Below are 26,224 nucleotides of genomic sequence, written 5' to 3' on the forward strand. Positions count from 1 at the left end.
AAAGGATGACCATCTGTATAGCTGAACTTCTACTATCCATGCAGGCTCCCCAGACGATTGAGGCTGATTGAAAAATCAAGGTCTGTAATCACCTGGAAACCCTCTATGAATAGAAAATGATCTCTACAACAGATAGTTTCTCTTTATATGTAGAAGGCATAACAAGCTGTTTGGTGCTAACATGCCGATTTCTGCTCACAGTAAATATGAGCAGACTATTTTGAATAAACCCTGAAGAGGTTTTTAATCAGGTCTCACTACATAAATCTACTTCTAAGTATAGATACATGCTCTCATTATATACAACTCTCATACAATCACTTCAACCGATATGAAATATTATCTAATTAATTAATTAAAGAGCAAAAACAATTATATTTTTACTAGCAAAAAAGAAATAAAAGAAAATACCTCCAGAATATTGGGAGACATTTGCAGTTCCACTATGAATGCTTAACACATCTTTTTTTTCCTGTACAGATGGAGGTTCAGAACTATCTCCTAAGTTTTCATTCAAAGTTCTCAACATTGTAGTTATATCTGCTTGACTGAGAATCAGCTTTAGGGGAAAAAAAGCAGATAATACAAAGCATTATTTTTGATTGAGAATGTTTGAAATTATTAGTTACTACTTTCCCACTTTCAGTTTTTAAATATATTTACACTTTCAATGTCAATCATTAATTTACAGAAATACTTCAAATATGACTTGGCAATAAAAACTGCCCTATGTATATTTCTATTAAGTAAAACAAAATTTCTCCTTTCCTTTTGCCAAAATTCCTCATTTATCTCATTAGCACAGTATCTTTGCTAATATAAACAACTATTTTGTCAACAATTGCCACTATCTGTACTTTCTGCATTTCATTTTTATCTGTTCTCAAGGTTTACTCCTTAACACTTAAAGTGGGTGTCTTTAGAATATACATGGAATGCATCTACAGGTGCACATATATACTATGACAGATCAGGGGAGTACTAAATCAACCTCATGATTGGATTAGACTTTAGAATAATACCTTATGCCATGGTTTGTGTGTGTGCTTTTATTTACTGGCTTATTTATTTACCACTTTTATATGCCAACCACTCTCAAATAGTTGAGAGCAGTTTACAGATACACACAATGATATAAGCATTTAAATGTATAAAAATGAATTTATTTTTGTTATTGTTTTTATTTTTTGCTTTGCTTTTTATCTTTCTTATCTTGTATGATGTTTGTTTATAAAATATGTATATTTTGTATATTATCTGGTTTTATAACCACAACCCAGGGTTTAGTTTTAAGATGGGAAGCCATACAAGTCTAATACATACATACATACATACATACATACATACATACATACATACATACATACATACATACATATACAAAAAATAGATTTTAAGACTCAGATTAAATCCTAAAAAAATGGGTCTGCCCAAACTCAACCTGGATACAGCACAAGACCTTGTCCCAAAGGTGCTTTTTCAGAGAAGCTTCTTGGATGAGAAACGAAACGTCTTCAAGGAAAAACAAAATAAAGTCCAGCTGACTTTTGAAAAAGCATCTTTGGATCAACCATAACCTGTATGACTGAGAATCTCCATAGATAGCACAAGAACTTATTTCTTAATTTTTTTTCTTGCCTTTATATATTATTGTTAAATTGCAAAATGTAGCATAACATAGATAAAACATTTGTATTCTATTTAATCATGTTAAAAGCTACTGGTATGGTTTTAAAAATATACTTTAGAAATAACTGGGTTCAAATTCTGTGTGAAATCAATTTCTGAACTTCTAAAACATCTAAATAAAGAACTTACATTAATTGGCTTGAGACGCCCAAATATCTCAATGTCTGGAATTTCATGATACCAAAGAGCAGCTAAATTGCGTTCAACTTTAACTTCAAGATTTAGGGGCTGCAGTAGTTGTAATTCATTTTGTAATAAGCCATTCATTATAGTTGATCTGTAAATAAAAATGGAAAATATATGCAATGTGATATATTAAATATAATTAGGAACAAGAAGGCAATTAGATTAAATGATTCCCTGTAGAATGGAATACATTCTGAAAGGCACAATCTTATTAATAAGGTATTACAAAATTATACCAAACCATACATTCCTTCAAAATATACAGAATTGGCTTTGTACATGTTAGAAGTTGCAAGGATTTGATATGCCTTTTATTTGAAAAGACTTCTGATTTCCTCTCAGGGGGAACAGACAAATAAATTCTGGGACTTCACTTTGACATTTAGAATAACTTTGTATTTAACCAGCAAATCTGATATAGAATTTAAGCTTATTTGGAAATAATCTTTAGATTAGAATCTAATATCAGGATTGTGCCAAAATTAAATTTTGTTTTTTAGGGTTCATATTGGTATAATATATAGCAATGGTGGAATCATTTACTACTTATAATTAACTTTTAGCTTTGAACAATATTAACAATTTTAAAACTAAAGCTCAAGGGAGATACATTTATAAAAAAACAGATAGAAAATATTTCATAATACAGTAAGTTTCTAGTTATGTATTGACATTTATTAGGTTTAAATTTATTTTTTCAGATATTTCCACATCTGTACCTGTTTTTTAACTACTCAATTTTTTTCAAATAGATACTAAAGTTATATACAGCAGTTATATGGAGCAGTTATAAAAAAACCCAAAAATATGTCATTTTTGTCATTAAGTAAAACAAATACTGCTGGAAAATAGAGGAAGCAGTTGGAAAGAGGACCAGACTCTCCACTTGGTTTTAAGGTTCTTTTGGTTTTGCATTCTTTTCCTGCAACTGAAGTATATTGGGTCTTTTTGCCATAAAGTTAGAAAACTACATAAAGAAAAACCTGGACTAGAACAAGAGATTCTTTTTCCTCTTCCCCAAATTCTCCCAATTATTTGCCCTTTAACTCCACTGCAAATTGCTTAACATTTTTTCTATTTTTCTATGCCCCTTGTACCTTGCAGCTAGGTAAGGCTTTAGCAGAAAAAGGTAAATTTGGATACCTTAGAAAACATTTAGCATCCAAGTTATTGCAATTCTATTGCCTTAGAATTGTACATATAACTAATGAATTAATTTAGTTCTGCAGCATATTTTGGAAAAAACTCCATTTAGATTGCAAAAATGATTTTGAATCAATTGCTATATACTAAAGACTTATTATGTTCTTCTTGCTTCACTTCAGTACTTGGAATTCATTGAGAAATGTGGATTTTTCACACAAGGGGTTCCTAAAGCAAAAATATTACTCTATACTGATTTACAACAGTGGATTTTTGTTCTATTATTTGTCAACATTTGAACTGAGGAACCAGGTTGTCAAGAAAAAGGACTTTCAAAGAAAATACTCAAGGTGTATTTAATTAATTTAATTAATTTGAAATTATAAAATAATTTTGAAAAGGAGAAGAGAAAAAGAATGACTAGGAAAATCTGAACTTGATGGATGTACAGAATTAGTCCCCCCTCCAAATTAATTTTTGGTGGTAATACTATATATAACTGAGGTTGTTAACTGTAGCATACGGCATCATACTCTTCCAATTAAGTTGCTTAGTTTGAAATTACATTTAGAAAATTATGAAATTATTTTAACTTACCTGTACAATTTTAGTTCACTCAGCTTCACACAAATACTGTCAAGAACTGGTGGGACATTGTAACGAAGCTTTGTTTTCACAAGCATAAACTCATTTTTTATGGTAATCATACCAAAATCAGCAACTAAAACATCGGTAGATACTGCTGACTGTGGGATTATGACAACAGGTGCTTTAATGTTAATGTCCAGTGCCATTCGGGAACTCTGCTTAGCTAATTCCTTTACACCTGTGGCTGCTTTTTCAGCAGCTTGAACAGTGGCTTCAGTAATTGCTTCCTTTGCCATCTGAAAATTGTTTACAAAAGCCTAGAATTTAAATAAAAACAGTTAAGCAATAAATAAGGATAATAGGCATATTTAATATTCCAGTGTTAACCCACATGCATTCCAAATTATCATTACAGCCATCATCTTCATCTCACATTTAAGTACTTCAGGAACAAGCATTTTGTTATGTTAAGGGAAACACGGATTTGAAGGAAGTAGGAATGTACACTCTAATTAGTCCAAGTACCAGTTCCTCAATGGTTTCCAAAGAAAGCATCTTAAGCAGGAGCAGAAGTCCAGGAGAGGCTGCAAACTGCACACCAGTTTTATCTGACGGAATACTACCTAGTCAAAAGTGATACCTCACCATAACCAGGAGGACCAAAAATCCCACGCCATTCCATCTTGTTTTGGTTGAGTCAGAACTGGTTCTGCCCCATCCAGATTCTCACAGCTTCCAGACACTGGGTCAACAGTGTGCCTGGTCAGAGCTGGAGATATATAGCTGAGTATCTGATGTACTGCACCCTATGCTGCCAGAGCCCTGAAACAGTCCACACTGTGGAGGACTTCTCCTTCCCACAACCCTAACTGGAACCAGTCAGAGAAGGAAGAAGAGAATCGCTGCAAGACAATACCACTCATTCCCAATAGCCAAAATCAATCCTGATGAGACCATGGTCAGTTGATATCAAATACAAATAAGAGATCCATGGGAGCTTGAATAGATGCTCCACCCACATCATGAGTCCTCAGAAGTCATTCATAAGCACAAGTAATATTGTCACAATGCATAACCCAGTCTTAACCCTGACTGAAAAGGTCCAGATAAACTGCTCTACCCAGGGCCCTCTGAAGTTGAGTGCCTACCACTCTCTGAACAACCTTCCATCAAGAGATCCAGTTTGGTCTACTGGTTAAGGCACCAGACCAGAAACCAGGAGACACAGATTTCTAATCCTCCCCTAAGCATGAACGCTGGCTGGGTGACTTTGAGCAATCATTGTGTCTCAGCCCAACCTATCTCATAGGGTTGTAATTGTGGGGGAAATAGGAGGAAGAAGGAGGATTAAGTATGTTTGCTGCCTTGAGTTATTTAGGTAAAAAAAATAAAGATGGATTAAAAAAGATCTAAAAAAAGAACAAAGATAGAGACTGGACAAAAGTTGTCCAACAAACAATGGCCTCTTGAGAAGGGGACATACTAATGCTACCTCCCAGGGGGCCTTAATATACATGATTTCTTGGGCAGCAACTTTATTTAGAGGACTATTACACTTCTTCCATAAACCAACAATTCTCTCTTTACACGATCTTAAGTTCTGAATGTGCACCAGAATCTCTTAAGTGTAGAACTTAATAAGATGAATATTATATATAATACATGTATTGTTTAAATACAATGTAACAAATATATTTTAAACTGCTCTCAGGGATAATACTTAACTGAAAAGTTGTACTAACAATACACAGTTTAAATATTCTCTTCTATCAATATATAGTTCAACTGAACAATAAATAGGGACTGCTAAAACAAGTCCAGTAGCTTTTTATAGTGTAGAGCAAGCAAAACAAGTTTACTTTAAAGTCACCCAAGCTGTGTGCTAGTTCGCAAATATCATCAGAAAAATTTTTTAACTTACCAAAATTGCAGAAACAAATTTGTTGATGAAAACAATTTGAATACATCCAACAGTTAAATAAATCTTGCTGTCAACAGCATTCATATTTGTGAAGGAAGCACCATCAGTGGCACATGTGTATGTAATCATTTTTAAACTAAAGACTTCTTTTCCAGTTATATACAGAGCCTTGAAATAAGAACAATTTTCAGTATAAATATTTCAGTTTTAAAGAATTATGTGTTTATCAAAAATGCCATGGGATAATTCCATTGCTCCCCTTCTATTCATATAATCCTTCCTGTTCATGAAATGGGCTTTGATCCAATTAATTAATGGGAAGTTTTAGGAGGAAAATGTGTCATCTTCAAACTATACAGCACATATTAAAAGCAGGAAAAGGGAAGATTTTTTAAAATTTTATTTTATTTTTAAATCTGGGGATTGAGCTAATTCCATTCTGTACAATATAGGGGCCAATCCAGTATGTGCACTGTAGCAGTAACTAGATATAGAATGCAAACAGTAAAGTTAAACTGAGAGAAGTAATTAGTCTATTGTCTTTGTTATAAAGTATAGTCAAGGTGACTCTCTTCTCTGGAGAGGAGAGAAATTAAATAATTTAAAGCATCTACAGTATTAAACCAGGGGCAGATCAGAATTTAAAACTGCAAAAGCACTGTTTTCTATAGAGAGCCTAAAATACAACTGGTCTTTGAATTAGCAAATATCAACGCATTAAAAGTATATCTGTACCTTTTTATAAAGTGCTGTCACATCACAATCCACAATAATTATATTCTTTAATTTAGCAGATATTTCAGTTGTTTCTTTCTTCATTATCACTTGGCTATCAAGACCTACATATAATAAAATTAATTATAAATGGAAACAAAGTCTCATTTTCAAAGCCTTGTCTCTAGAATCTTGTTTATTTTTACCTTCTATGCTAATTTCTGAGATCCAGCGTTTCTGTTCTCTTATAAAAATACGTAAACAATTCATATCTACCAAAAGATGGAGATCACAAACATCCTCATGTTTTGATTTTTTTGAACCTATGGGAAGTTAAAAATTACAAATCAACATAACTCCAAAAGAAAGTTGAATTTCCTGAGGTGAATATATTGCATTAACACTCAATTCAGAAGAGGAAATCAATGAGAAAATATACCAGGGAAGGGGGTTGTTGACTCTTTTGATCTGATTACAATTAAAAAAAAAACACTAATTCAACTAGGAACTATAAGAAATACAGCTTATATATGAGGGCATTTGGTCCATCTATTCTCATTATAAATGGAGATTTTATTTCAGATGAATACTGTAATAGAGTTTTCAACAAACAAAAAAATTTAACTACTTGAAAGGGATAACTTTTCTTAAATAATAAATATTTTAGCATCAGTCATGAAAAGAATCAATTTTTAAAGGTATAATTCTCTCCTCATCTTGTTTCATCAACAAAATCCAAAATTGTTTTCAGATGGACAATATTAGTCAGTATTTTTAAAATTATCTTGAGTGATTTAGAAATGGATACCATTAATCCTGAAATAATCTCTTTAATATTCCTTTAACGAACCCAGAATGTGAAATAAGGCTGAAATACAAGAATCAATACAAAGTTTGATATGGAAAAAACCTTACTAAATTTCCTAAGAACTTCTTTTTTTTCTTCTTTTTCTTGGACAACTTCTACTGTATTAGCCTCTTGAGTTGGAAGGAGATTATTTACAAAATTCATTGTATTCAGAAGTGCTTCGGTATGTAAATGAATATCTATAGAAGAAAAAGTCACCTACAGAACAAATGCATTTTATTAATATGTTTTAAAAGCACCTTCTGAGATGTAGCAATTATATAAATAGAAACCATCATTATTACCTTTATCAGTTGTAGAACATTCTGGTAAGTACTCTTCAGTTCTGGAGCATTAATATCTGCCTATACTCAAAAACATGACATTTAAAACTTGAAAATATTATAGAACATAGGTGCAATAGAACTTTACAACAGATCTATAATAAATTCTCAGTATTTGTTTTGGTAATTATCACATTTTGGAATAGATCCTCCATCTATTTGAAATAGCCTCCTCCACCTATTGACATTGCTGTTTATCTATTACCCAATGATAAACCTGTCCTTCATAAATGTGGGTAATACTAATTTGAATTCCTTCTGTTCTTTTTCCAACACATTTATTCCTGAACAATTAAATAATTTAAACATTTATCCACAGAAAGTTTAAGGGGGAAAAATTGAATCCTTTCCCTTACCTTAATGTACTCAATTGATAGAAGATCCTCCACTGAATTATCCAGGGTTGAAATAATATAAACAGGCTTGTCTTTATTATCTAATTAAAGTAACATTAAAAAAAAATTAAAAATCATACTGTAAAACAAATTAATTGGGATCAAATACAGAGAGCCTTCGAGTTACAATCATTCATTTAACGATGGCTCCAAGTTGCTACGGCCTTGGCAAAAGTGACTTGAAGTTATGACTATCGTATCACCCTGCAATAGTGTGATCACAATTCAGGTGCTTGGCAAAAAGCTCATGTTTACGATGGTTGCAGTATCTTGCAATCACGTTTACGATATGCAACCTTCCCAGCTGGGTTCTGACAAGCCAAGTCAATTTGCTAAGGTGGATATGCTTAATGACCAATAACCATAAAAAAAATAGTCATAAAATCAAGTCTGGTCACTCATTCTATGACTGCATTGACTTACAACAGAAATTTTGGTCTTTTTTGATAGATCAAGGACTATCTGTATGATCAAAAGCTATACACAAAACAGAATAATTTAAGCATAAAAGCAAAATTAAACAATATTGAACAAAGAAATTCATGGATTACAACTGTAAAGCATTACTTAGATTGCCAATAAAGTAGTCCTTGCCTTATGATCAAACTTGGGACCTGAACTTCTATCACTAAGCAATGATATTGTTAAACAATTTGTGCCTAATTTTATACCTCCTTTCTCGCATTCATTAAGTGAACCATCAAAATCACTAAACAAATCTGACTTTCCCTATTGCTGAACGTCCCCCTCTTGAGAAAGTCGCAAATGATCACAGGACGCGGGACAACTATAACTGTCATAAATACACGTCAGTTGCCAAGGGCCCAAATTCTGTCACACAACTACAGAGATTACAGTTGTAAGTGCAAGGATAAGTTGTTAGTTAATTTTTTCAGTGATACCATAACTTTGAATGATTGTTTAAAAAATGGTCATTAACTCAAAGACTACCTGAATTATAGTTTCATGAAAGGAATTTAAAGAGAGCAATATCAATTGAAACTTTATTATGCAATTACTACTATTTTATTTATTTATTAAATTTATATGCTACCCATCTCACTATCACAGTTACAGCGGCTTATAGAATAAAAAGTTAACACAAAATAATTAAAAATTAAAAAGATTAAATAATCTAAGGTAATAATAACATCAAACTTCTGTTTCTTTTTGTATGCTTGATTTTGCCTTTGACCATAAAATTAAATAAACTACTAAAATAACAGTGCAAAGATATTGTTTATATTGTTTGTTTGTTGTAAACAAACAAAAGTTAGCCTAATTTAATCTTATAGAGGCAGTCTTTGTTCAGTGATCACTCATTCAGTGACCATTCAAAGTTACAATGGCATTTAATGGATAAGAATAGACTCTTGCTGGAAGTCTTCCTTCTTTCACTAAACTTTTCTCTCCTTTAACTAAAATAAAAAAAGTATAGCAAATTGCTAGTTTAATGAGCTGTTATTTAAAAAATTAGTCGTTTAAGTTTGTTCATTTAAAATCATATGTAATACTTACCAATGTATTCTGGACACATTAAGCAAATTTCTCTAAGAAAAGCAGTAGCAGTCATGTCATATGTTCTGAGCTTAAGTTCAGTGCCTAATTTTAAAATTTCCAACCGAAGAATTGGCTTTTCAATGTCTTTTGCAAGGCGACACACCTGAAGGAACACCTATTTATTTATAAAAAATAGGATGGTTAACCAAATTTTCAATAATGATGGAGAGATATCAAAGGGCTGGAAGTAACTTTCAAGGTGTTCTAGAAAATCACTTGTTTTTCATAGTTAAAGCAACCTTTTACTTTTTAAAGAAATGAAAAGCTTAATTTGTAAAATAAGTATAAACCACCTTGATTTATCTATAAAGTAATAAAGGCAGGATAAAAATCCAATAAATAAATAAAATATTGTTTTTGAATTTGGGAAATGATACATTTTAAGTACATAACAATGGAAGGAAAAAACATAATACAGATACTTCTCGATTTACAACATTTAATTACCGTTCAAAGATACAACGGCACTGAAAAAAGTGACATGACCATTTTCCACACTTACTTACTATTGCATTATCCCCATAGTCATGTGATCAAAATTTGATGCTTGGCAACTGGCTCATATTTATGTCCTAGGGTCATGTGATCACCTTTTGTACCCTTCTGACCAGCAAAGTCAATAGGGAAGCCAGATTCACTTAATAACCATGTTACTAACTTAACAACTGCAGTGATTCACTTAACAAATGTGGCTCAAAAAGTCGTAAAATGGACCAAAATTCATTTAAGAAATGTTTCATTTAGCAATGAAAAATTTGGGCTCAATTGTGGTCGTAGGTTGAGGTATGTGTATAGTTATTTTTCCACCAAAAGTTATGTCAATAATTCTAAATTTGTCAAAGCCTATGACTACATTTCCATTCATTATTAACTCAGTTAAAGGAAAACCAAATCTTCTTTTACTCTAAAGTAACACCATGTAATGAAGTGTTTGTTTCAAACAAAAGAAAATATTTTTTCCTACACTGGAGTAATAAAATACAAAATCTCTGTCAAAATAAATTATTTGTACATTCTCTCAAACTGACTGTATTAATTCTTACTGCCCAATAAGGCCACTGCTACAATCACAGTTGATAAAAAAATAAGCCTTTATCCAAGGAAATGTGACTGAACACTGGTTGCTTTACTCCCCTCCACCCACCGTCTTCCATGGTGCATTCTTCATTCATATGTAATTGTGGATCATTTTCTTCAATAAATAAATGAACAAATAAAATATTTTGACTCATTTGTCAAAATTGGGTTCTCTTTATCTTGTTTTAGTACTTGTGTGGAAAACAGATCATATTTTAGATCATATTTATGCAGAAATACTGTCACAAACTTTTAAGCATGATTGTATGCTGTGTTTAATTATATGTTTCTGAATTAAAAAATGACATTTTGGATTTTTTAAGGCCTAAACTGTAAAAATGGTTAAATAACTGGTCCAGGCAGCTATGAAATATATTTTCACTGGTTATAGTGTTACTAAATTCATTGGAGAAAGATGCTGGAAGTAAACAGATGCCATCACTTATAGTCTATTAAAATTCTATTGAATAATAAAAATTGAAGAGAAATAAGTACAAGAAAAAAAAACTTGTATATGGTCAAATACAGATAAATATATCTGTATACAGACTCATTCATTCATTCATCAATTCATTCATTCATTCTCCTCAGTACTGCTCCAACAGCCATAAGGAAAATTCGTAATGATGTTACTAGTGGAGTGACTTAAAGAGAACCGACAGGAAAGGTAAGAAACAGAATCATCTACCAGTAAGTCTTCTTATCAAAATTATATCTCCCATATAAAAATATTCATGTTTTGAGCGCTGCACAGTTAATTATTCATTCAGGTATTACACAAAATCATGAAGAATAACACTGAGATATATGGCTATGGTCTGAGCCAGTGCAGGCCGCTTTCTATACATGAAAGTGCTATAGCATTTATTGATGAGTAATGTACAATAAAATTTGAAAAAAATAACAAAAATGGAAAGCCACCAATATATATTTAAAATGAAACCAAGATTCTCCTGATTCTCTCATTCCTTTAGCCCCTTTGGTTTGGCCCACTGGAAGCCTTAAATAACTTTGTAGTTTCCCTAACGCTTCTTCCTTTCACAGTACCTATTGACAACCCACATCTTAAAAGTATTTTGGTAATGCCCTGGTAGTCCTTAAGATGATGGACTGCTGTGAACTCTGGGAAGATAGGGAAATATCAAATGAATTTGTTCCCGCAATATCAGAACTTGAGACATAGCTGTTAAAGATAAATATAGCAAAGTAGTCTTTGTTCAATCTAGCCATATATGTAAGGAGATATCGATGCCAATCACATTCAGAAATAAAGCAACTATAGTAATAATGATAAAATAAAGACACGAACATACATTTCAGAAAGAAAGTATATACATAAAAAGTCTGACATAAATGGTCATAAATCTTTAATAGTAAAAAATAAAGCATTACCTCAGATATTTCAAATCTTAATTGGAAATCAGTCATATTTTTCAAAGGTTCTGGTTTTGCTGTGTTTTTTCGGAAGCTACTAGCTCTATTCAGTGAGCCCAAAGGTGCTTCAAAAAATGGTAGGTCTTCCAAAGGACTACTTGGAGCATCATAAAATTCATCTTCAGATTCTAATAAATAGTTCAAGGAAAAATAATAATTATTAAAACATACTATCATTTCGACCTATTTGTGTTACATAGAAAAACCCAATAATTACATCTAACATAGGCAGACTTTAGATTTATGAGATTCTATTTAGGTATTTGTTTTTATATATGGTAGCTCTAAGACCTATCATACATATCCTAATATAAAAGGCATATGAGGTAATAATTCTGAGACTATTTTTGAATATTGGAATAAAACTGAATTATAGTGCTTTTACATAAAAATAGAATCTTGTTTATTCCAGCTTTTTTCATTTCAAATAACACAATTTAAAGATCTTGGTTGCTACTGATTAACACGTGGAAGTCATAAAACATTGCTGATCTACACACATCACCCAGGCATACCAATTTATTTTCTGCTCATTTTTAGTCTGCCTAAATAATATATATTAGCCCTATAGAAAAAAAACTGCATGAAATATAAAATAATGAAATTCTGGTGCATACATACATACCTATTAAACTATTTTCTTTCGTGGTAACCCGTGTTACACAACATGCAGAAAATAAGTAAGAGTTTTTCAATCTGATCCTATTCATTGATCATCATTTTTTAAAAAATTTCATTCTGCATCCATTCATTCTTGATCTTACCTCCTGTTGTTTTAACACACACTTAAGTACCAATTTCCACAGCATTCACATACTATTATGATTGATCTGTCCTTGCCAACTTTTACTTCCATATAAAAAAGCAAAGAGAAACATGTTCTCACCGGTATCACAGCTATTTCCCATTCTTCTGATAAGCATTAATTCCTTGCAACAGATCTCATTATCCAGTATTTTGTCTAACATTTGCAACGTATTTTATAAGTGAACATTACTAGATTAAATAAACATGAAATGAACATTTACCACTTGATCCAGCTATTGAAAGAGCTTCTAAAAATGGAAGTACCGAGGTCGACATTTGAGGTGTTGTTATCAGAGAAGATGCTTGAAGCTGCAGTACAAAAGCAACATGTAATCTTCTTTAATTCAGGAATATATGGCTCCCTTGGCTAATATAAATATTTACTTATTTTTTCTGGTTGTTCAAAGCCAGTAAAAACAATAACATCATCAATAATAATGGTACATTTCAAAATATCAACATACAACAGCTCATTAGAATGAGACAAGTTACAAATCTCCTCTTTTTAAGAAAGCATGCGATGGTAATAATAAAGCCAATTAGGGAGTAAATATAATGAAAAACAATGAAACAAAACAACACAGGAGTTGCTATTTAGCAGAAGGACCAAAAGTACTTGAGGGGCAATGTTATTGTTCAACAGTTTAAACATATCTTCCATCTGGTCTCAGACATCAAGAATAGATGGAATGCTTCAGGTATAGCGAGTAAGCAGAAGATAGACCTTCAGTTTCTCCTAATCTTAGATGACCTGGTAGCTCTTTGAACTGAACTCAGAAACAAACCAAAACCCAACACTGTTTCTCAAAGCAGAAACTGCATGCTTCCAGAGCATGTAAATATGACTATATTATGTACCAGATGAATTTTTCAATGTTTCACAAAATTAGCCATATAACAGGAAGGTAGTCATTGGGTTATGACAGTAGTTGGAACCAGAATTTCTGTTTCTAAGTGATGCAGTTGTAAAGTGCAGTGTCACAGTGTGTCATTTAACTGATGGCAATCCAGGCAGTCCTAGCTGACACTGTTAACCGAAGACCCTGCTTGTTCCCTCCCAAACCTCGGTAAGGTGAGAGACTGCCTCTTCTTCAACTCCCCCACATCTGCCTATCTAACCCTCATCTCTGCCCTTTTGGCTACTTGGTACTCCACTGCCTCTGTAACCCTGTGCTCTGCTACCATTTGTTCAGCACAGCAGTAACTCCGAATTGTTTCTAAACAAATGGTCTTTAAACAAGGGTTACCTAACAATCCCATAGTCTGAATGTAACTTGTCTACTAGCTAAAACTGGTGACTTGCCTATTAGCCAAAACTGATGGCCAGTATCTGAAAATTAAAGTCAAATCCAGATTCAAAAGCAAATTTGCAGCTTCTGAGTAAGCTCTAATAAAAATGAACTCCTCGATCTCAATTGACTATACAGCCTTTTATAAATTAAGTTTTGATTATTTTGCCCATTACCTCTTCTCAAAAACTAATTCGAGATTCATATAATAGACTTATCTTGGCTAGGATGGAAAGACAGAATGAGAAATTCTTTCTCATCCCGTTAATAGTCCACATGATAGTACGAATTATCAGAATAAGAATAAACCATCTTCCCTCAAGGTTCTTTCTCATGTCATGCACCTAATTTTAGTGCTTCTATGCTGAGTTCCTGAAACTACAAGAAATGTACCTTAATGCAACGGACAGTTAGTAAGAAGATCACTATTATGACAAATACACCACAGCAGCAAGACAGTGAGAAGTTGAAACAACTTCTAAAAACTTGTAATTTTTCCTAATTGCTATTCCCTCACAGAACTTTTGGCCCGTGGCCCACTTTTCTATGCTGACAAATTATCAGAGGGGAAAAAAAGAAAATAAAGGCATTAACTAAATATTTGCTTTTATGATTTCTGCTAATTATTTTCTTTGTGCAAAACAAGGAAATATCACATTGATCAAATACTTCATTGTGATTAGATTGCCCAAGAATATTTTATGTTATAAATGAACATTTAAACTTGCCTTGGAAGGTTGTAGAACAGCTGTGGAATCAGAAGAATTTTTTGGTTTTGGAATGCTATCAACAAGTTCCAGAATGGATTTCAATTTCTCATCTGAGATATTGAAAGAAAGTAATGGCAGCTCACCATACATTTTGTACCTTAAAAAGGAATAACCATTAGAAAAATTAAATCCAGCCAGGATTTGTGCAGCTTACAAACAATCAAAACAAATAAAAATAATAACAAAAAGTATCATTTTAAAAACAATAAAAATAAAATCATATAAAAAACATTATAAAATACACACAACTCACAGCCCATAAACCCCTTTATCAAAACAATTAGTATAGCCACTGCACCAGCTCTGCCACATTTCCCTGTCCCTATGCCCATTGGCAAAACCATGTCTTCAGGGTGTGATCCAGCTTTAGGATATAAATGATATATTCCAGATAGGCAACTGGCTTCCTGGAATTAGAAACAAAATAAATGGCTTCTTTTCACAATGTACAAGAGGATTCCATCAACATCTATACTGAGATTATTTCACATTTGCAAATACAGACAGTCCTCAACTTACAACAGTTCATTTAGTGACCGTTCAGTTACAATGGCATTGAAAAAAGTGACTTAAGTTTTTCACACTTACGACCGTTGCAGCATCCCCATGGTCACGTGAACAAAATTCAGATGTTTGGCAACTGACTCATATTTATGACTGTTGCAGTGTCCTAGGGTCATGTGATCAGCTTTTGTGACCTTCTGACAAGAAAAGTCAATGGGCAAGCCAGATTCACTTAACAAGTGTGTTACTAACTTAACAACTGCAATGATTCACTTAAAAACTGTGGCAAAAATGGTTGTAAAATGGGGCAAAACTCACTTAACAAATATTTCACTTAACAACATAAATTTTGGACTCACTTGTGGTTGTAAGTTGAGGACTACCTGTAATCATGAGTATGAGAAACTGAATTCAGTGGTTGATACTAAGTTAATAAAAAGAAAAACTGTGCCATTTCGGGTATCCCCAAGTTGTGTAAAAATAGAAAATGCATTATATATGCCTACATCTCTATAAACTAATAACACAGCAGGATATTAAATGGAATAGATATACTACAAACTAAAGATTTTAAGTACTAGGTAGTCATTTTCTAATCATCTCTATTATGAAAGAAACAAATTAAGTATATTTCTTTCTCAACTCAAAAAGCTATACATGCAATTTTTGGATTATCCAACACTCATGTTTATTACCATGATTCACTGGCCCTAAATATAAACTAAAATGCTATATTACTGGTCTATATTCCAGGTCTGCTACTGTAAAAAACCTGGCCTCTCTCTTAAGTTTACAGAAAGCTTTGAAAACCTGGCTTTGGTTTTTTTTATTATGGTTGGTCACACAGTTAGCAAGATGTTTAGACTGGATTTGGCATTTTAGTCCACCTATTGAATTTTTTCCAAGGACTTTAGAAAGGCAGATATTGTTCTTTGATGGTGTTATTGTTATGCTTATTATTTAAGATCCTTATTTTAATTTGATTTTGTTGTTTATGAGATTATTTAATCTGGGTTGTCTATCTAATTTAAACTTTTTAACTTTTTATTGTTTTGTACACCCAGAATCCACTGAATTGAGGATTAAGGAATGATTGAACCCTTCTCTAGGTAGTACAAATCATTTACCAAGGTAACCATAGGAACAATCCAATACCCAGGCATGAGATAAATTTAGATAATCCATGTCATATACAAATGTGGGGAGGAAAAAAATACAGTGGGTAGCTTTATATACAAAGTTTAACTACTTATTAAATAGAGAACAGGAGAGAAATGAAAAAAAAACTTTGAAAGGAAAATCAACATCAGGAGCAATATTAAATACATTAAAATAATGAAGCACTTTCTCTAAAACTCCGAATTACCAGCTTGAACATACATCCCAAAGCAAGAAATAAATCTGAAGGTCATTTCTGACAGCCACCAAAACTGAGCACTAAATAAGCCACAGCCACGGCTTTACACGACCAGACTTTTATCTCAATACAAGTAGTTCTTGACTTACAACAGTTTCGTGACTATTCAAAGTTACAATGGCACTAAAAAAAGTGACTTAGGACTATTTTTCACACTTAAGACCACTGCAGCATCCCCATGGTCACATGAAAAAATTCAGATGCTTGGCAACTGATTCATATTTACAACAGTTGCAGAGTCCCAGGGTCATGTGATCCCTTTTTGTGACCTTCTGACAAGCAACATTAATGGGGAAGCCAAATTCACATAACAATAATAATAATAATTAATAATAATAATAATAATAATAACAAACATATTTTTAACAACTACCATGACTCACTTAACAAATGTGACAAGAAAGGTCGTAAAATGGGGCAAAATTCACTTAACAACTGTCTCATTTAGCAACAGAAATTTTGGGCTCAATTGTGGTCATGAATTGAGGACTACCTGAGATGATTTATCTGGCAATAAAATGATGTTACTATGAAACAGCTACACCTGGTAAACTAAAAATCTAATCTAGGATATAGGTCTAATTTCTCGATTTGATTCCTGGGTTCAATATTCTATTTTTTTTGTACCAAGTGGTTGATTTAAAAGAATGTCTATTGGATTGACTGGTAGAAGGTCAACAGATACAGAAGAAGTATGTGATCACAGTCTCCACCAAATGAACAATACATATAGTAACAGTAGTAATAGTAATAATAAAAATAATTATAATTGTTGCAGTCATACTTAGGCATTCTTGCATCTGTTACAACCATTGCTCTGTTTAGTTCCATTTTCACATCTAGAGGTTGCAGGATATGTTGAGACGAGGATTGTAACCTACGAGCCTCCTCCCAGTTTTCATCTAGAAATGAAAATATCTCTTGTAAGAAACTTTGAAAAACAATTATATTACAATGCAGCAGATGCTTTCCAAGTATTTTTCATCAGTTTTAAAAAGCTTGGCTACATCAATGCTGATGCTAATTTAAAGTTACAAAGAGCAACTTTATACTAGTTTTAGTGGCATCTTTATTGTGGTCAACCCAATAGATAGAAGCAAAGGAACGATAGTTTGTTTGACCGTTCAAAAGGCAAGGTGACTAGTTCCTTTGCTCTGAAATGGTCCTGTGTTTCATATGAACTAACTTAGGGGGTAGAGTGTCTTCGCTGCAACTCTTATACTCTGTAGGTAAACCATGCCCAGGACATGCCCATGTCCCTCCTTAGTATCGTAAATTGCCTGGATGAGCCTTGGTAAGCCGATTTGCTTTTCTTTGTCGTTGTCTTACCAGACCTCACAGCCTAGCTTCTTGATATATTGCCCGATGGTTCCTGTTTCTCCAGTTAGTATTCTAATAATGGAAGAGAGCAGCTGAGATGCCTGCTGTATTCTAAAAGTATTAAGTGCTTCTACACTGTCTTTCTTGGCTCCTATGAGGATCCTGGATTTCAGAGGGGCCCTGTTATGAGTATAATCTAGTAGTGGTCTTGCTGCTGGTTTCAATATCAATACTGCTGCTTGCCTCCTCTGCTATGCTCCAGGCCTTGGAGGATGCCATATTTTGATTCCACTTGAAGTAGGGATTCTGATTCTTTGCTACCAAGAGGTATTTTGCAATTTGCAAAGTAAATCGCAATAAATAAATTGCAATTTGCTTCTATCAAATGAACTGCTGGTTAGCAGAGTCACATTTGTTCCTATGCAATTTGTGTTACTGGCTATGAATTCACTAAATCTTAATGTCTTGAAAAATAGGAAAATATATTTTTTGGTTGCTATTCTTTTATAGCTATTGCTATAAAAGAACAATCACTGTTGAAATCGGTACAGTAGTCACTGAACCATTATGCCCAACTACATAACATACTCTTATTACAGAGCAGTTTGGCAGACAGAGCTGGGACAGATGGCTTCTCCCTCTTCTGTCATGTTTCTCTGAAGCAGGGTATTGATGCTAGTTCTTCCAATTCTAAAACCATACTCATCTTCTTCCAATTCAGTTTTCCTCAATACTTATTCAGGATAGAAGTTAAATAATGGAAGAGTATACCATCTTCTCTCACTCTTTGCCAGTCTGTTTTTCTGTGTACTGTTTGGACTATGGAGATAATGAGATGTTCTGGGATTCCCATATTTCTAAGCACATGTCTACAATCTTAATATTATTGACACAATCAATGCCCTAATATTATGAACTAACATAGATGAATCTCCTTAAAAGTGATAACTTGCTCAAATGAACAGAAACCATAGGGAAGGATATTCCATATTATTCCTTAAAAAATCAACAAAATTTAATACTTACAATGTCTGCTATAAAGCAGCTGTATGCTACTGAGTTGAATGTCAAACTTATCATATGCTCTTGACATAATATCTTCAAGAGCACTTTCGCCAACTTTGATATCTGACAAGGTAGACCGACTTTTGCTACTCATCTAAAAAAAAAAATAATAGAAATAGTCAATACATACTCCAAGAATAGATTACAAATAAAGCGAAGGGCTCTGTACAAATCAATCAGGGAACACTCCCTGAACTACCTTGCATGGAACATTGTTCTCTACATAGAGCAAAATCAGGAATGTTACCCTCTCCATCTCATCTTGCACTTCTTGCCTCCTTGAGCATTTCTTATTCTATTAATGTCTAGCCTTTGCCCTACCCCAAAGCGACTGTGTGGCTGTTTTCTTCTACAGGTTAAGGTTGATCAGCCTGATAGATTGGACTGAATCCATGGCCCGTTTCCCATTTCTATAATACTAAACTTCTGAAAGTATATAAATTGCCTAATACTGTTAAGTCTTCAAATTATATCACCACATGGACATTTTCAAAACTGTGGAAATTAATGTACATGGTTTAACTGAATTATATAGCATTCTCTGTGTGTGCTAAAGTATCTTTTAAATAAAAATTGATTCCTGGTTAATTTAAGACAGATTCATGACAACTGTATGGAAATGGTTTGTCATTTAGTTTGCCCTCTGTCCCCACATCTAATTTATAGCCATATTCCCAAATCTCCCAACCAGGTAGTATCCCAGGTTAAACATGGGCCTGAAATAAACTCTGTTGAGCTCAGATAAGGTCAGTCAGTGGTTATAAAATAAATAACATAAACATAAAATATAAGCATTTTTGGTGAATTTGAAGGGGTTACCTTTAAATGACCTAGATCCAAAAGTAGCTTATTTGATGTAGCTTCATAAAATCCATTTTGTGGAACAATGACATAGGAAGACATAAGATTTATTTTTAAATCTAAGACCTTCTGGGTTTCTATAACGTACACTAATCCTAGAGAAAAAAGTAAAAAAATTGCATTAATATCAGTTTCTTGGGCTAGATTCTGCTTCTCACATTATGATAGCTGTTACAGTGTGAATTCAGTGTGTATGCGTATGTGTAAAAATGTAGTTTACCTGTAGCTGTCCTATCACGAAATTCTTCCAATTTTGTTAAGGTTGCTGAAGTTATTTGCTCTAAATGAACATCACTTGGGGGTCGGAAGAAATCAACTAAACTATTCACAGTTATCTGAGAAGCACAGAAAAGAACAATGATGTATATTCTTAATATAGAATTTAGGTCTTTTTGAAACTTAATTTGTAGAATAAGCATTTTCTACTTACGGCATCATATATTATTTCCAAAGGCTGTGACTCTATTATTAGTCTCTGATTGCAATTCTCATCTAAGGGATTGGTTTCAAACATTATCGTGAAAAGTGATGCATTGTGCAGTGAATGGACTGTGTGAGAGGACAGCAGACAGGGTACTGTTTTTTTCTGAGCCATGCCCTGAACTTCAAATGCACTTACACTTGATTCAAATCTGAAAAATAGAACACAAAGGATATATATACAGAAAGGCGCAAATACATAAACGAATATAATATACACACTATATACAGATGAACGAACAAAATATTCTACTAATCAAAAGAAGTTACTACAAAGTTTTTGCTCTATGCTCTCATAATGTAATAATCAGAAAATTGCAATGGAAAGTATGAAGGATTTTGACTTTTTTGCCAATTACATTTTTCTCACATCATTGTACAGGATCAAAGGGAAAAAAGTTTCCATGGGCATATTTATAAAAATCTTATCTTCCATAAAACAAATGTCAAGGTTCTTCATATGAAGAGGAAAAACAAGCTTGGAAAAAAGCTATCAAAGAGCACAAAACCAAAATGAAAACCAGAGGGACTGAGCAAAGCCGATACAGAAAGAAAACACTCCTAAAAACTCATAGCCACTCACCCAGAGAAAGCCTCCAACATTTTAAACTATATTTCTATTTACCTACTTTAAATAAATGCCTACCTTATTGCTTCAGCACCAGGGCGTTGTGTTACTGTCGTACGCAGATCAATTAATGCAAGCTTTATCAGCTCAGGCTTCTCCTTGTTTTCCCTGATTAGCACTGACATGCTTATTAATTTTACATAAAGCTTCACAGCTTCATACTATGCAAATTAACAAAAAATATCATGATCAGAAGAACATTTTATAATGATTATATTTGAAATTCAGAATATTAATCATTATGTATGAAATTCAAAGTAGGTGAACTGGACTGAACACACAACACCAAATATAAGAAAAATGTCTCCTAATGAAATGCCTTTTCTAACTTAATTATTCAAAATAATTTTTAAAAATAATAATTCTAATAATTTAATTGTAAACAATTAAAAGCTCACTCAGTATATTCTAAATGGTATATTTAGAATATTATTGGACCCCACAGATAATTCCTCCCTTCCTCAAAGAAGATTCTCCATTATTCTAATGGCAATTAAGCTCACTTAAGCCTTATGTCTAGGAAATGGATTTAGGACAAAGCCCTACAGGCCCATAGCTTACAGTTTTCATGCGTCCTATCCCAATACAAAAGTTTGGTTTATTTACCTTTCAGTATGTAAGCAAGCAGACAAACAAACAAGTGACTTAATGCATAGGTCTATGTATTATTTGTACTCTAGATATCATTGTTCATTATAATACATGACTGCTTTTAAAAGTCCAATGTTTGCTGACCCAAATCACACCCACCGTTTTTGGCAATGTTGGATCGACAGCAGTTTCACTATATCCAATTGCTGCATAGAGTTTATCTTTTTCTTGTGGAGTCATAAACTGTTCAATACCTGCAATATCAAATTTTTACTACATTCAACAAAACAAGCACATTTTCATATGGTAGCATTTTATAACAAACACACAACATAAGGGTTTCATTTTTTTCTTTTATGATTACAGCTTTGTTGAATGCTTAAATCTACTTCAATAGTTGAACCAACTTTACCTTTTCTAATAGCTAAAGGTACTATGATAAGATAGTCTGTATTTAATCATAGTGAAAGCTCACTCCAGCATTACAGAAATTATTGGATCAAAACTGCCATCTTTATACCTTTTGGCTCTTGTTTTGTTTCACAGCTTTTTCCTCCAGACCAACCCCATATCCAACTAAACCAGCCACCAGAGTCTTCATCATCTTGTTTAGCACCTGGTTTGAAAATCTTTAATCCAGCTTTAATAGCCTATTATGCAAAACAAAACACAAATTAACATTACTAACTGTATAACATCAAATAATTTATTTATTGTATCAGTTATAAAGAAAACCTAACAAGGTGCCTGGGGAAATGCAACCAAATCTGAGCATTTCTTCGAAATGGGTAAATCTGAAGCAGGTGTACTGTTTTCATAATATAAATTCATAGTACTAAAAAGTAGTAATTGCTATTTTAACTCTGTGCATAAGATTAACTAACACTCTTTTTGGAGCTTCATCTTTGAACAGTATTATCCTGTAATTGATGAAGAATTTTAGGCAATCCTTTTAAGTTACCATCACACTGCCAGAATCAAAATATCCACAATAGACAGATGACTTTCCAGCTCCAGCCTCAGCATACTCAACAGATTAATAACCCTGGGAATCAGGAATCCTCTCTCACCCTTCAAGATTACATCCTTTACAAAATCATGCTCCCCCCCCTCTTAACCTCCTGGAGCAGAGAAATAGGAAATCTAGGAGAGCCAGCTGGATCCCTTGCCATCACCATTAATCTCTTTCAGAAAACATGTACCCCCCTAGCTGCAAATATTGTCATCCAGGTCCTGCAGTTCTTAACTACCTTATCAGCAAAGATAAAAAGCTCAGGAGCTTTTTATAATGCACAATAATTAAATGGAGAAAAGTTCAAGTAAACTTCATTAAACGGCTCCTGACAATGACCAGGAATTTGCTTTGTCAACTGATGGGGATCACTGCCAATATTTCACACAAAATACATGCAGGGCTGCCATAAACAGCCCCCTCGTCTCATGAATTTCAAACCTCTCAAAACACATCATAAGACTATATAAAACTGTCTGAATATATTTTTAAACTGTCACCTTAGAGCTATGGATCCAGACTCGATCCAATTTCTGTCTACCCATTCAAAGATGAAAAATATTTTCCTCTTCTTTACTCATCCCACCTTTCTGCTTTAGACCTCCAATAGCAATTCCAAAGGAAAATGTGCTCATATTTTGGGTAACTATAGAGGAGTACAGATATGACTTTGCAGAAGGAATGCAAGAACAGTTAATAGTAAACACCAGCTCAGCCCTAAGAAAGAGAGTGAAAAGAAAATTCAAGATTACTCTGACTTGATTCTCCCTGATATTTTTTTTTTTGGGGGGGGAGGGGGAGATTCTATGCTTAAATACCAGGTGGTGATTTTCCAGGTTCCAGATTCTATGGAGGGCTCTGGCAGCTGTATTTTCCCCAATACAGATAAATATATTTTCCATTCTAAAGTTATTCTGATTTTAAAAAAAGGTTTCTACATACTTGTAGTCATTAAATTACTAAAAACAAAAATTTTACAGAGCTCAGTTGGGCATTTCTGCCTCTTTAGAGCTTGTCCATTTCTCATTCTTAAAGAGTATTTGAAGTACCCCTCTGAGTGATTAATGACAGTCTGTGACTGGAGGAAGATCTGGTAAAAGTGGAAGCCAAAGAATGGTTGTCTACACTCAAATTTTCCCTAAGAACATCTTCATTCTAAAATGATGTAGTACCCTTGCCACTGAAGAATGGGTAACAGTCAACCAGGACATAAACCTTGCTGGCCAAACTGTTATAACTTGTTCCTTTTCCCTCCAAACTCTTCCTGAGCTAAGGAAGCAATTCAGCGACTCCTGGGCAATGAATGTATAGCACAAATCAGACTTAGTAAAGGCTCCAAACCTCTCCATCTTTAACAACTTAATGTACACAACAACACTGGCTGCACATCTTACAGAAGGACCTTCAATCTGGCTCGTTTGACAACCTTTGGCTATGTTAGAAGTAATAGACAGGATTTCTTTCCTGGAATACCTCTACACTTGAAATGACGGGCAAGTTGAAACCACTGAGCACATCCTCCTTTTCTTATTTTACAGAGACATCTATGCTCATTCTCCTGCTACCTATCAGGTTATTCAGACCAATTCTACATCTGCCCATTACACTCTGACTCCAAATCATTCATAACATTCAATATCAGCTTCTGTAGACTACATGGCAAAATTTGCAGGAGTCAAATGTGAGCTAGAGTTGACCAAGCTGGACACAGCCCATGACTTATTGTTGTTTCTAATCTCCGATTATACAATTACAGCTTTTGCTGATGCAGATTATTCTTTTAGCAGCATATTCATCAGTTATCATTAATATTATCATTTTTAACATTTTTAGTTTTATAGCAGTCTTAGTTTTAACCTGTCTTTCAACTTTATAGTCACACATTTAGACCTACACTGTTTTTATGTTATAAATAGAAGTAGTCTTAGACTTTCGACAATTAAGACCAAAATTTCTATTGCTAAGCAAGACAATTGTTAAGTGAGTTTTGCTCTATTTTAAGAACTTTCTTGTCAGTTGTCAAATGAATCACCATAGTTAAGTTAGTCACACCGTTGTTAAGTGAATCTGGCTTCCGCACTGACTTTGCTTGTCAGGACACTGCAACCATCATAAATATATGCCAGCTGCCAAGTACCTGAATTTTGATCAGGTGGCCATGGATATGCTGCCATGTTCTTAAGTGTGAAAAAAGGTCATAAGTCACTTTTTTTCCAGTGCCATTGTAACTTTAAATGATCACTAAATGAACTGTTATTAAGTCGAGGACTACCTGTACTAATTTCATAATCTCGATGGTTTTACATTATACTTATACTTTACATTTTAATGCTGAACTAAAGACACTGCATTTTGTACAGTATAGTTTGGAAGACATTAACCTCAAATTCTGCCTGTTGTCTTGCTAGGGTGATGCTGAATACATCTAACGTCTTCTCTAGTTCCTATAAAGAAAAGTACAAATGTTACATACAATACAAACTTATTTTAATGTATTTCTACAGAGTTTCCATCGCCAAGTAATGCGATTGTAAAGTGTGATGTCAAAAATCCCAAGCCAGATTTTTCTTGTTCTGAAGCGCAAAAGAGATATCTTAACTCTTGTTGAATTAAAACTGGGAGAAACAATTTTTGTCCCTATTCCCTATCCAAGCCTCTGATATGCATACATGGTTGGAACCTTCATGCACAATTAAAGTTTTGGCATTCAAAATATACAGACAACTGGCAAAGGGAACCTTCATTTGTTCAACTGAGTAAAAGAAATGGAGAAAAGAAGATACACTCTCTCCTGAAAAAGTCTTCTCTCAATCCAATTAAATGGGCAATATTTACCCAGTGGATTTTCTGTAAGAGTCAGAGTTCAAGCCTGGGAACATGACAGAAATCACACTTGTCAGCTTAACCAGGATGGAAAAGGGAGATACCCTGTGTTTTCTGCACCTCTCAGGTGAACTTAGTACCAATGACCAGTGTTCATTGGTGCTGCTTCTGAGAGTTGGGGGCAGATGTTACCATTTTACAGTAGTTCCACCATTTCCTGAGTTGGTGATAGTAACAGAATTGGAGTTAGTGAGAAGTTAATAATAGCTTTGTTGCATTAATAGTAGCACACATTCCAGACGATGGAAAGTAATTCATCCATTTTACCCTGTCCTGGTCAGGGCCATTTGGAATACTTGGGATGGTAACTAACTGGCAAGTTCACAGGAGAGCTTCCAAGATGGTGAAGGGGAGGCCAGAAATAAAATCTTGTGAGGAACGGTTGTATACTGGATACTTTTAGGCCATAGAACAGACAACTAAGGGGATAGCATTCAAATATTTGAAATGTTATCCAAAGAAGGGGTAGACTAGACAGGATAGGACTGACCAGAATCAATGGAAAACCACAATGAAGTAGATTCAGGCAAGATGTCAGGAGGAACTTCCTGTCAGCCAGTGGAGGTTTATAAATACCGTATATACTCGAGTATAAGTCGACCCGAGTATAAGCCGAGGGACCGATTTTCCCACAGAGAACTGGGAAAAATTGGTGACCCGCGCATAAGCCGAGGGGGCATTTTGGCTGTTCCTCCCTGG

The 26,224-nt window shown here is 33.7% G+C and overlaps 1 protein-coding gene across 1 annotated transcript in view; it reads right to left on the minus strand.

Annotated features, from left to right (window-relative positions):
* The window catches only part of VPS13A (vacuolar protein sorting 13 homolog A), a 118,347-nt gene that overhangs the window by 57,287 nt on the left and 34,836 nt on the right, over positions 1–26,224 (minus strand). Inside the window, exons 15-35 of the mRNA XM_015812644.1 lie at positions 22,151–22,280; positions 21,790–21,884; positions 21,058–21,200; positions 20,362–20,563; positions 20,152–20,266; positions 19,890–20,026; positions 19,032–19,164; positions 17,470–17,587; positions 14,723–14,861; positions 12,927–13,014; positions 11,857–12,026; positions 9,346–9,502; positions 7,789–7,868; positions 7,394–7,453; positions 7,157–7,307; positions 6,448–6,564; positions 6,263–6,366; positions 5,528–5,695; positions 3,616–3,923; positions 1,819–1,966; positions 412–559 (exon numbers count right to left, since the gene is read on the minus strand). Of these exons, the coding sequence (XP_015668130.1) occupies positions 412–559; positions 1,819–1,966; positions 3,616–3,923; positions 5,528–5,695; positions 6,263–6,366; positions 6,448–6,564; positions 7,157–7,307; positions 7,394–7,453; positions 7,789–7,868; positions 9,346–9,502; positions 11,857–12,026; positions 12,927–13,014; positions 14,723–14,861; positions 17,470–17,587; positions 19,032–19,164; positions 19,890–20,026; positions 20,152–20,266; positions 20,362–20,563; positions 21,058–21,200; positions 21,790–21,884; positions 22,151–22,280 (2,911 nt within the window). The remainder of the gene's footprint in view (positions 1–411; positions 560–1,818; positions 1,967–3,615; positions 3,924–5,527; positions 5,696–6,262; positions 6,367–6,447; positions 6,565–7,156; positions 7,308–7,393; positions 7,454–7,788; positions 7,869–9,345; positions 9,503–11,856; positions 12,027–12,926; positions 13,015–14,722; positions 14,862–17,469; positions 17,588–19,031; positions 19,165–19,889; positions 20,027–20,151; positions 20,267–20,361; positions 20,564–21,057; positions 21,201–21,789; positions 21,885–22,150; positions 22,281–26,224) is intronic.

Source organism: Protobothrops mucrosquamatus, unplaced genomic scaffold, assembly GCF_001527695.2.
Source record: "Protobothrops mucrosquamatus isolate PMUCROS unplaced genomic scaffold, P.Mucros_1.0 scaffold_64, whole genome shotgun sequence".
In the NCBI taxonomy this organism is placed as follows: domain Eukaryota; kingdom Metazoa; phylum Chordata; class Lepidosauria; order Squamata; family Viperidae; genus Protobothrops; species Protobothrops mucrosquamatus.